We start from the raw sequence: 12,586 nt of genomic DNA, 5'->3' as shown, positions 1-12,586 counted from the left end.
TGTTTGGTAGGAGCTGCTCGAGTCGCTCGGTCGGCCTCTGCGTTTAGGTTCTCCTCCATGTGGCAGATAAGGGGCAGAATCACGTGACTACAGCTTGGTAGCGTGGTTTTAAAGAGACAGTACATGAACACACGGTGGGGACATAACAGAATAAAAATAGCTGATTATGTCAATTAGTTCTGAATGTCGATTTCAATTAATTTTCAAGTAATTGCCCGGCCCTACTGCAAATATACTGTATACACAAGCACCTGTTACCTGCTTGCTGTTTTCATTACTGTATTTTAATGTCCTTCTTTGAGATGGACTGCCTAAACTTGCTTTTTGTTAATCTGAATGACATTTTTAAAGATATTTCCTTGACAAAAATCAATAAAGCCTTAAAAAGCTGTTTAGATATAACTTGACACCTATGCATTTATTCAGTATGTGGGGATCTATTTATATGCAAATATTCTTCCCCTCTATGTCCTCCCACTCCTCCACTGTTCACCTGCAGCTTGAAAACCCCACCCCACAAGTTGATAGGATTGATTCCTTAGGTTTGTGATATTTGTGATTGAAGAATCCCTGGTGGTTTGAGTCTGTGTCTTTAAATACGCAGCCATGACACTGACCACTTATTTCACATCTTCTACCATGTCTCGGTAACGTCTTCTAGCATGTAACCACATGAAACACCACATGAAAATGCTAGCAAAGTTAATAACACAATTTTCGTTTTTTTTTACTGTATAAAATGCAGTGTTTCAGTATAGAACTAAACAGTCAAATAACCATTTAACTTAGTCTGGTTAAATAATGCTTCAGAAACATCCACAATGTCCTTTGATGGACCTCTCTAAAATATGGTTCTAGTAGGGTGACCAGACGTCCTCTTTTACCCGGACATGTCCACTTAAAAAAATGTCCGGGCGGAATTTCACAAACGTCCGGGATTTTGTTTTTCTAGAGCTTACATAGAACTTCGAGAAGCGTTTCGTTCACAAACTAGTCCCGCCCTCCACTACTCCGATTGGTTCGCTTGAGTGAGAAGGGGGCGTGGTGAAGTAGCCTAAAATCTTCTGATTGGACGGTCTGACTGTAGAGCTACCGTTATTGGTCGATAACCTTCTCTGTAAACATTTAATTGGTCAGTCTGCACGTCAGTAGTCCTTGTTTACGTCAGGCAAAGCTCATGTACCCACCCTCATCTCGAGCAGCTATGCCGAACCGTAAATGTAAGTTCTCGGATAAATTAAAAAAGAAATTCCCATGTTTTGTGTAGCAAATAAAGGACCTACAAGCACAGAAAGGTTCAGCTAAGCATACAACGGCAGCGAGGGGACGTCCTGGTCACCCTAGTTCTATATACACAACCAAACAGGGTTCCACTATTGTTTCCAGATAGAGAACCCTGTATGAGGTCTGTGAAGGACCTGTTTGCCTAAGAAAGTTCCTGTTTCTTTAGAGTCATGTCTTGAATTGTGCTCACTCACATTCTCAAATGTCACTGCAGTTACAAGTGTATGGAATATACTCAGATTTGAATTGTTGTTTTGTTCCATTGTTTGATTCACTTTGTATATTACAGTGGACCTGCCTAAGGTGAATGGTTTCAGTGTTCTGAACACAACGGATGATAGCGCTACACTGAACTGGACCAGCGTTACGGGAGCTTCAGCCTACCTTCTGTCCTGGAGGCATATTTCAGGTCTGATTGAAAAGTTAGGTCTGGGTTATGGATTTAAACTCAAGGGTGGAACAACTGGTCGGCTAGCGCTACCAAAGATCCAGTTCCTTGTACCCTGATGAACCCTGAGGCTCAGAAAGGAAGGGACTCCTCTGGTGAAGGAAACTCCAACCTAGAGGACCCGAACACACAATCTCGTATCATTTCTACGGCGAGTTAATGTGTATCTCGCGAGATTGATAGATGTACAGTATCTCAAGGTTGCGTGTCTGGGTTCCGCAGGGTGGGAGGTGCCTCCTTGCTGTCCTGGTCCTCCTGGTTAGAGTTTCCCTCCCCAGGTTAGTCCCTTTGTTAGGTTCATATACAACTCCTCCGGAGATTTCCATTCTGTGTGGGTGCTGATTGTTGCAGCCTTGTGTTAGCCATGGTTACACCTTAAAGTAGCCAAAAATACTGATTAGAAGTAGAGTGAGCCTGGATTATTTCAGTTATAGTGCATTTGATATTCTGTGTCTTATTACTATATCCACTATGTTCACATGTTATAGCACAACTGAGATGGCCAGTGTCAGGATATAAATAGTGTAAATCCCCTGGTGTGTAAGAAATAAAACAAGGCTTTTTACGGCTGTTAAATACCATTTTGCTTGTGCATCTGCATAAAGAGTGTGTGTTGGGAGGTGGTATCATCAGTGCAATTTTGGACCAAAGTGGATTTGAAAACACTGACTGCTGTGAATTGCTGCAGCACTCCACCAATATTAGTGCAGGCCTATCATTTCTGGCCACCAAAATAGCAGCTGGGTGAGAACTGGAAAAAATGGGTTGTGTCAAACCAAATCAGTGTAAAAAATGTTTAAAAAATCAGAGCGCTAGGTGTGAGAATTGTAAGTTAGATGTAATCCTTCCACAGTTATTGGCCCTACAAAACAAACTAGGCTCAGGGTTTAGTTACAGTTCAGTTAGATTTCACTCATACTGCATCCACTCCCTGTCCACTCTGTGAGACACTCCTCCCTCGTTGGTCCATCTTGTAGATGTAGAGTCAGAGAGAGTAGCTCATCTGTCGCTGCACAGTGTGTGTCGCTCGTCCTCTAGTCACTTCCCAGTGACACAGAACGCTGTCGGCTTTTTTGGTCGGTGGACTGTTCTCAGTCCAGCAGTGACACTGAGGGGTTCAAACTCCAGTAGCACTGCTGTGTCTGATCCACACAAACCAGCTCAACACACAATACACATCATCACCAATGTCAATGTCAATGCAGCACTGATAATGATCCACCATCCAGATCATACCTGCTCTGTGGTGGCCCTGTGGAGGTCCTGATCACCGAAGAACAGGATGAAAAGGGGTTAAACAAGTATGCAGAGCAACAGGTCGACTACAGTCTGTGCACATTGTCATAGTCAGTGTAGCTGATAAAATGCACATCTTTATTTTCAATGATGTGTATATTTAAGTGCATATTTTGTTTACTATTTAATATATAAATTGCGCAATACTTTCTGAAGAAACACCATTATTCCCTTTATCACCTGTTCACCCTCATTTTCACCTGCTAAGAGCTTTAATCAGAGTATTGTGTACAGTTGTCTTACAATGTTTTGACTCCTACAGAGACTGAGAGTACCACAGACCTACTGGGCCCTGGTTTTACATCGTATAAGATCCGAGATCTGCAGTACAGCAGAACTTACATCTTCACCATTAGACCACTGTACGGAGAGGTGGAGGGCCCTGTCACGAGCATCACTAAAAGAATATGTAAGAACTCATACTCTGTGGTATTTTGTCACCGGAGACAATGCGTAATGGTATTTGCATGTAATCAAAAGAACGTATAACAATACACTGACACGTTCTGTGTGTGACCACGTTTCAGTGGGCGCTCCTCGTCTCATTCCCGTCCAGTCGCCCACGGTGGCCCCTGTACCTCCACATACCATCCCTCACAGTGGCACGGCTATGAAGACACTCACTCCTGTTGGGAAGGGAACAAGCAAACCCACCACCACTACTCTGAGACCCGCTGCCAAACCTGACATGACCATCACTAAAACAGCACAAGCCTTAACCATGTCCACCACCACTGCTAATGACCGCCCCAGTGTCTCTGTAGAGACCCCTCCACCTGGGCCAGGTATAGGAGATCATCAACCGTCAGACAGGTTCTTTTCTCATAAAATAGAGTAGCCTACAGTACATTAAGGCAATACATTACATATGTGCATTTGAAACAACTTATTGTCAGGAAAATACGAGGCTATGGCCAAACACTTAGGGTATTAGCAGGGAGTTTGTCTCTCTTTGATGCTGTCTTTATCCAGTACACACAAATAGGATTCAGTCTAATACACCTCCGGGAAACACTGTTGAAAAATTCCTGTGAGGAATTGATTGTATTCAGCCACAAGAGCTCAATAAGGTCGGGTATATCACAAACACCACTCAAACGCCTTGAGGTATATTAAATGCTCCATTACTCTAAAGAAGGAAGTCCAACATCTCCATAGCCCAGTGTGGCCAGGCTTGACATTGAACATGGTGATCTTAGGATCATGTACAGCTGCTCAGGGTTGCGGTGAGTCTGGAGCCTACCCTTCACAGGGTGACACAGTCACACACTCACACCTATGGACACTTTTGAGTCACCAATCCACCTACCAACTTGTTATTTTTGGACTGTGGGAGAAAACCGGAGCACCCGGAGGAAACCCACGCAGACACAGGGGGAACACACCACACTCCTCACAGACAGTCACCCAGAGGAAACCCACACAGACACAGAGAGAACACACCACACTCCTCACAGACAGTCACCTGGAGGAAACCGACACAGACACAGAGAGAACACACCACACTCCTCACAGACAGTCACCCGGAGGAAACCCACACAGACACAGAGAGAACACACCACACTCCTCACAGACAGTCACCCGGAGGAAACCCACACAGACACAGAGAGAACACACCACACTCCTCACAGACAGTCACCCGGAGGAAACCCACGCAGACACAGGTAGAACACACCACACTCCTCACAGACAGTCACCCAGAGGAAGCCCACACAGACACAGAGAGAACACACCACACTCCTCACAGACAGTCACCCGGAGCGGGACTCGAACCCGCAACCTCCAGGACCCTGGGGCTGTGTGACTGTGACACTACCTGCTGCGCAAAACATTTTGTAGCACTTTAATTTTTAAGAGTGTGTGAAAAGAACATAGGAGAAATGTAATGTGTATATAGTAAGTTGGTCACCTTAAATACACGTTAGTAACTTGGACTGTCCCTCTTTCTCAGTGTGTGGCAGGATGAAAGCAGATATTGTTTTTCTGGTGGATGAGTCATGGAGCATCGGTACCAATAACTTTGGCAAGCTGAAGGAGTTCTTGTTTAGGATCGTGACTTATTTCCCTTCGATCGGACCTCAGAGCACACAGGTAAGAATACGTCTACAGCACTGCAATGACTATATTTGATATTTTGAATGCGTTTTTTATTTCTAATGCTAGCTCCAGACAGACAGTAGCTGAGGCTCCTTACTGGTTTTGTAGTTTAGACTAAATCTAGGCTCAGTCTGGTCAAGGCATCAAACATTTTGCAGCAATGTCTGGAACCATTTTACTGTAAAGGTACTGTGATTGGTGTAGGGCACTCATTAACACTGCTGCTGTTCACATGGTAGACAGGAGCTGGATTCCAAGCTCAGGTAGGAACATCACTCTAAACCAATAACAGTCCTTCAGCAAGAAACAGCAAGAATGTCTGTAACATGATTAGATTTATAAGTGGCCTTGGATAAGAGAATCTGCCAAATATGGAAAACGTAAATTTAAATGTACTGTGGTTTCAGAGTGAAGTATATATGTCAGAACTGAACACTTATCTATGATCACTGAGCTAAATTTGATAATATAAGATAACACTAGGTCTGTGAGGAGTGTGGTGTGTTCTCCCTGTGTCTGCGTGGGTTTCCTCCGGGTGACTGTCTGTGAGGAGTGTGGTGTGTTCTCCCTGTGTCTGCGTGGGTTTCCTCCGGGTGACTGTCTGTGAGGAGTGTGGTGTGTTCTCCCTGTGTCTGCGTGGGTTTCCTCCGGGTGACTGTCTGTGAGGAGTGTGGTGTGTTCCCCCTGTGTCTGCGTGGGTTTCCTCCGGGTGACTGTTTGTGAGGAGTGTGGTGTGTTCTCCCTGTGTCTGCATGGGTTTCCACCGGGTGACTGTCTGTGAGGAGTGTGGTGTGTTCTCCCTGTGTCTGCGTGGGTTTCCTCCGGGTGCTCCTGTTGCCTCCAAAAACACACGTTGTTAGGTGGATTCATTAATTCCTTCATTCATTGTCTGTCAAGTATGCTTCATATTTGTCCAACTCAGGGACGAGGTGGGTCCAGAGCCTACCTGGAATCATTGAGCGCAAGGCGGGAATACACCCTGGAGGGGGCGCCAGTCCTTCACAGGGCAACACACACATTCACTCACACACTCACACCTACGGACATTTTTGAGCCGCCAATCCACCTACCAACGAGTGGTTTTGGACTGTAGGAGGAAACCGGAGCACCCGGAGGAAACCCACACAGGGAGAACACACCACACTCCTCACAGACAGTCACCCGGAGGAAACCCACGCCGACACAGGGAGAACACACCACACTCCTCACAGACAGTCACCCGGAGGAAACCCATGCAGACACAGAGAGAACACACCGAACTCCTCACAGACAGTCACCCGGAGGAAACCCACGCAGACACAGAGAGAACACACCACACTCCTCACAGACAGTCACCCGGAGGAAACCCACGCAGACACAGGGAGAACACACCACACTCCTCACAGACAGTCACCCGGAGGAAACCCACGCAGACACAGTGAGAACACACCACACTCCTCACAGACAGTCCCCCGGAGCAGGAATCAAACCCACAACCTCCAGGCCCCTGGGGCTGTGTGACTGTGACACCTACCTGCTGCGCCACCGTGTCACCCATTATTATTGTTATTATTATTATCATTCACAGACGGTTTATCATTTTTACCTTTACTCAGATAGCTGTGGTTCACTACAGTGACCAGCCCAGGATCGAATTCAACCTGAACACCCACCGAGACCGCAGCTCTGTCCTCAGAGCGCTTAAAGCAGTCCGCTACGGAGGAGGGAACACCAAAACAGGTAGACAGGTGCTTAAATACACGCATGTGGAGGTGAGTATCTATGTAAATGATTGCTTTCAGTATCCAAATGTCTGTGTATGTAGGTCGAGGGATCAGCTACGTGCTGAGGGAGCTGTTTCAGGAGTCTCTGGGGATGAGGCAGAATGTTCCTCATGTGCTGGTGCTGGTGACAGATGGGAGAGCCCAGGACGACGTGGAGCCGCCCTCCAGGATCGCACACATTCTGGGTCAGAATCAGCTTGTGTCCGAACGTAGCCTCTCTCTTCAGTACACCTTTTATCTACCTCACTCCTGATCACCTCACAGAAAAAACCTTACCTTAAATGGATATTTTAGATGGGAGAACATTTTAGATTAACCTTATACAGCTCGGATTATAAATGGACAATGGCACATTTATTGATAAATTACAGTATTTTGGATCTACAATCACATCTACTTCTATCACATTGTTACAGAGTGTGAATATTGGATTATTGGAATATTGGCAATTACTTAATGATAGATGTAACATTGCATTATAAAAGTGATCCCATTCCCCAGGCAGCGTTTGCTAATGTCTGATCTGTGTTTCTTTGTGATTAGGCATTGCATAGCATTTTGAATGTTGGACAAAAGTTAGATAAAAAATATTAAAATGGAAAATGGTGTTTAAATAAAGAGAAACCCTTCATTTGTTGGGACCTTGCTGAAGAACATTCAGTTAAAGCTGAGCGCCTGCTTTAAATTAACAATAATAATAATCATATTAATACATTTTAATACAGAGTAGGCCTCATGACCCCTAAAATAGACACATCTCTAATCTTTCCATACACAGTGTACCACAGAGGTCATGAGACAGCCTTAACAGACTGAACAGCTTATAACTGGAAGACATTCATTCATTATCTGTAACCCTTATCCAGTGCAGGGTCGCGGTGGGCCTGGAGCGTACCTGGAATCATTGGGCGCAAGGCTGGAATACACCCTGGAGGGGGCGCCAGTCCTTCACAGGGCAACACACACACACATTCACTTCAGAGTCGCCAATCCACCTACCAACGTGTGTTTTTGGCCTGTGGAAACCAGAGCAACCGGAGTTCAGACACTCAGACACTGGGAGAACACATTAAACTGCACCCGGAGCAGGATTTGAACCCACAACCTCCAGGTCCCTGGAGCTGTGTGACTGCGACACCTACCTGCTGCACCACCGTGCTGCCACTGGAATACATGAATGACTACAAGTCTATATCACTTTAGTATAAAATATTTATAGAATAGTCGAGTGCTTGTTTCAGCTCTTATTGGTCTTTTAAGATACTAGGGTTCTAACCCGAACCCTAACCCTAGACTAAAGTAAGCTTCTGCTTTGTGTCTGTGTACTTTAGGGGTCAGTGTGCTGGCTATTGGGGTTGCAAATGCTGACATGGATGAACTAAGGAAAATCGCTGCACCCAAGGCCTACAAGAACATTTTCTTCGCTGCAGACTTCGGTGAGTTCCCTTCCATCGAGAGAGAACTTATCAGCAGTCTCTGCAGTCAGGCTTTGCTCTCGGAGTTCCAGCAGCACGAAGAGGTAACTGTCTTTATATATATTTCATTATTTACACTTTGCATATTGAGTTGAGTACAGATAATACATTAAAGGCTGGTTAGTCTGTCCGTCTGCTCGACACATGCTACCTCTACAAAGCTTGGTGAAGGAGGAATTAAAGTCTGGTACATTAACCTTGATGCTACACCATTCTGGAGAAACATCTGCTTCTAGTTTTTTGGATACAGTGAGGAGAAGATCCTTTCTTGTTGTTTTAGCAAAACAGCCCTGATCTCAACTCCATCCAACAACTTTAGGATGAACTGGAATGTGACAGGGCGGCACGGTGGCGCAGCAGGTAGGTGTCGCAGTCACACAGCTCCAGGGGCCTGGAGGTTGTGGGTTCGATTCCCGCTCCGGGTGACTGTCTGTGAGGAGTTTAGTGTGTTCTCCCAGTGTCTGAGTGGGTGTCCTCCGGTTGCTCTGGTTTCCCACGGTCCAAAAACACACGTTGGTAGGTGGATTGGCGACTCAAAAGTGTCCGTTGGTGTGAGTGAATGTGTGTGTCTGTGTTGCCCTGTGAAGGACTGGCGCCCCCTCCAGTGTGTATTCCCGCCTTGTGCCCAATGATTCCAGGTAGGATCTGGACTCACCGTGACCCTGAACTGGATAAGCAGTTACAGATAATGAATGAATGAATGGTATGTGACAACTACCCAGGCCTTATCACTCAACAGCTGTGCCTGACAAAAATATAGTTTTTGTAGCTGAATAGAAACAAGTCCCTGCTTCCAAAATCTAATGGGAATCTTTCCTGTTATTCCAACTCCACATTAGTTTTAAAGAAGAACCTGACAAAGAAGAAGAGTTCTTCCTCTATTAAGACATTTAGTTGAAACATTTCTTAATGTACTGGATGTAATTACATTCCGTATTTTAATGTACAACTTATTAGGTTTGATTTACTGAGTGACTCTTCATACAAATGCAATTTTCAAAGTGTCCTCACTGACGAAGGGGTGTGTGTATGTTGTTCAAAGTCTGCCCAGCTAGACGTACCCACAAGTGACCCAGAGGCTCTTCCCAAACCTGAGGGACCTTGTCCAATCCAGTGCAAGGTAATAGTCTCACCCGTCACCTCTTCAGTGTCCTGTATCAATGATTTGAAGCCGTCTAAAGGTTTTTTTCTGTTTGTTTTGCAGGGTCAAAAAGGTGAAAAGGTCAGTACTCTTCTCTATTGTTTCATATTCTTGCCTTGTTTGAGATGATGCTGCTGCTTGTGCAGTAGCTTGCACTGAAACCAGGAACCTATCTCTAATTCACAGGGGGACGGCTTTGGACACGGTGGGCTGGTACGTTAGGCCAGAAGGCTGTTTTGTATTAATATAGATATTCATTTGTGTATGCATCTTTGAGTATTTCATAAATTCATGAACTGCAAATTCACGTCTGAACTTTGTCGCAGCGCCCAAAGCTCGGTGGTGCGGATTATGATCCATTCACCTTAAAGATCAAAGGAGAGAAAGGAGAACGGGTGAGTACACAACTTGCCAAACCTCATCCTCGTTTGCTTTAAACAGAAGAAGCAAACTGTCTTCTCTTAGTCAATTACTGTGGATTTTCCCGCCTTGACAACATTTGAAAAGGTCTTAATGTCAGCGAGGCTGATGATAGGGGGCTGTATCTGTGGTGTGCTTCTGTTCTCTGTTTATATCCGAGTTACATGAAAGTCATGAATGTCTTTAGAGTAATCAAAGTGAGTGTCTGTCAGAGAATCAACATGGCAGCGTTAGTAATGAGCCCTGGGTTCTTGTATTTGTTTATTTTTACTTTTTAAAAACTTGTCCAGTAGCTTTTGACTTTAGAGAAAGTTATTGCATCATTTTAAAGAACAATGTTTTTTTTTTTCATTGCTGATTTACAGTACATTGTGTCTTAATGTTTCCTCAGGGCCTTACTGGGATTGATGGTATACCAGGGTTACCGGGGCGACCAGGTCGAACAGGACCCCCTGGTTCTCCCGGACTAAGGGTAAAGAGCAGTGACCAGTCAGTGGAATTTTTTTTACATTTTCTATTCATTTATAATGTTCTGACATTGTTTCTAATTTTGTTTTCCTCAGGGTAGTACTGGGGTCTCTGGAGAAATGGTAAGTGTATCAGCACCATATGTGGATTAGTGAAATCTACGGCATTTTACATTCATTTAAACATATACCAGTACAGAACACTAAAGAATGAAGGTTTATTAATATACGTTTACAATATTGAGTTGACATATTAGTAAACATTTTTTGTAATTATTTGTAACAGATTGGTAGGAAAAAAATATATATCTGTTGGCCGTTGAGATATATTTAATGGGTAATTTCAAATACAAAGTTAGGATTCATTCATTCATTGGCTGTAAGCACTTATCCAGTTCAGGGTCACGGTGGGTCCAGAGCCTATCTGGAATCAGTGGGCACAAGGCAGGAACACACCCTGGAGGGGGCGCCAGTCCTTCACAGGGCGACACACACTCACACCTATGGACACTTCACCAATCCACCTACCGATGTGTGTTTTTGGAGCGTGGGAGGAAACCGGAGCACCCATAGGAAACCCACACAGACACGGAGAACACACCACACTCCTCACAGACAGTCACCCGGAGGAAACCCACACAGACACAGAGAGAACACACCACACTCCTCACAGACAGTCACCCGGAGGAAACCCACACAGACACAGGGAGAACACACCACACTCCTCAAAGACAGTCACCAGGAGAACACCCACGGGGACACAGAGAGAACACACCACTCTCCTCACAGACAGTCACCTGGAGGAAACCCACGCAGACACAGAGAGAACACACCACACTCCTCACAGACAGTCACCCGGAGGAAACCCACACAGACACAGGGAGAACACACCACACTCCTCACAGACAGTCACCCGGAGGAAACCCACGCAGACACAGGGAGAACAGACCACACTCCTCACAGACAGTCACCCGGAGGAAACCCACACAGACACAGGGAGAACACACCACACTCCTCACAGACAGTCACCCGGAGAACACCCACAGGGACACAGAAAGAACACACCACACTCCTCACAGACAGTCATCCGGAGGACTCCAACCCACAACCTCCAGGTCCCTGGAGCTGTGTGACTGCAACACTACCTGCTGCACCACCGTGCCACCGTATTATGTACAAATCACCTAAAATAATACTAAAGCACAGTATTTCGTTTTGTAATGGCTTTGGAAGCCTTTTATAAGTGCCCTAAAAAATGTGCACAAAATAAGTTCAAGTGAACCCCTGCCCCATCTCTGGCCAGCATCATATTAAGAAATCATTAAATAAAGAGTCAGGGGGCAGTCTCTAAAGTAGATAAGCACTGTGGTGGTGGGAGGGAAGTGTAGTAGCAAGGAAGTACATTTTGACTGAAATGTCTTCTTCCAAACAGTCTTTGATGAATTAGTAAGATGCTTCTATGTTATCTGCCCAGAGCCTAAAAAGTCGTGTGATGACTGGTCTGGTTTTGTTCTGTTTTCCTTTTTATGGATGAATCCTGAAAGCTGTAATTAATATGTGACGTGTGATGGGAATTACAAGATCCAATTGTGTGAAGTGTGTGGGTGAACGGGTTTAATCAAGAGCAATAATTAATGTTAGTTTTGCTGGTTTCAAAACAAAAGCGTTTGCTATTTTAGACATTTAAATATGTGGGTTTTGTTCATTTTGCCCTTTTGCAGGGACCACCAGGCATTCCTGGACAAAAAGGCCAGCGAGGGGAAAGAGTGAGTTTCTTTGGGAAATTCTAGATGCTTCACAGTTTTTAGTCAAAAATGAAAAGTACCGAAGAATAAAACATACATGTTGAATAAAGAAAGCCACGTGTGCTGTTCCTGTCTGCTCTGTTCGAGCTCATAAAAGACTGGGTGCATCATAAAAGATGTAGAAAATGTATGTTGAATTGAAAAATGTTCATCGTATTTTATCTGAAGGGAGAGCCTGGCTATTCACTCGGGGGCATGGAAGCGATCCCTGGAAGAAAAGGAGAACCAGGATCTCCTGTAAGTGTGGCTGTCTCATAATGTTCATTAACTAACTAGCTATCTTACATACAATTACTTACATACTTTGCAGTTTCCACGTTATTATATTACTGCACTGCTGTGATTAATTTAGTCAACATTGTACATTCCTATTGGTTTTATTTATTTACT

General features: G+C 44.7%; 1 protein-coding gene across 4 annotated transcripts in view; it reads left to right on the top strand.

Annotated features, from left to right (window-relative positions):
• col7a1l (collagen type VII alpha 1-like) overlaps positions 1–12,586 on the top strand; it is a 116,327-nt gene that overhangs the window by 45,313 nt on the left and 58,428 nt on the right. For all 4 annotated transcript variants that reach the window (XR_010802150.1, XM_066667536.1, XM_066667537.1 and 1 more), the window contains exons 19-33: positions 1,574–1,693; positions 3,291–3,437; positions 3,556–3,813; positions 4,980–5,119; positions 6,721–6,844; positions 6,930–7,073; positions 8,220–8,407; positions 9,406–9,483; positions 9,568–9,585; positions 9,691–9,717; positions 9,831–9,899; positions 10,316–10,396; positions 10,488–10,514; positions 12,113–12,157; positions 12,365–12,433. Coding sequence is in view for 3 of the 4 variants with exons in the window: in XM_066667536.1 (XP_066523633.1) it covers positions 1,574–1,693; positions 3,291–3,437; positions 3,556–3,813; positions 4,980–5,119; positions 6,721–6,844; positions 6,930–7,073; positions 8,220–8,407; positions 9,406–9,483; positions 9,568–9,585; positions 9,691–9,717; positions 9,831–9,899; positions 10,316–10,396; positions 10,488–10,514; positions 12,113–12,157; positions 12,365–12,433 (1,535 nt within the window). In the remaining variant the exon portion in view is untranslated. The remainder of the gene's footprint in view (positions 1–1,573; positions 1,694–3,290; positions 3,438–3,555; positions 3,814–4,979; positions 5,120–6,720; positions 6,845–6,929; positions 7,074–8,219; positions 8,408–9,405; positions 9,484–9,567; positions 9,586–9,690; positions 9,718–9,830; positions 9,900–10,315; positions 10,397–10,487; positions 10,515–12,112; positions 12,158–12,364; positions 12,434–12,586) is intronic.

Source organism: Hoplias malabaricus, chromosome 4 (assembly GCF_029633855.1).
Source record: "Hoplias malabaricus isolate fHopMal1 chromosome 4, fHopMal1.hap1, whole genome shotgun sequence".
Taxonomy (NCBI): domain Eukaryota; kingdom Metazoa; phylum Chordata; class Actinopteri; order Characiformes; family Erythrinidae; genus Hoplias; species Hoplias malabaricus.
Note: the sequence above shows the minus strand (reverse complement) of the source record. Positions and strands in the feature narration are given on the sequence as shown.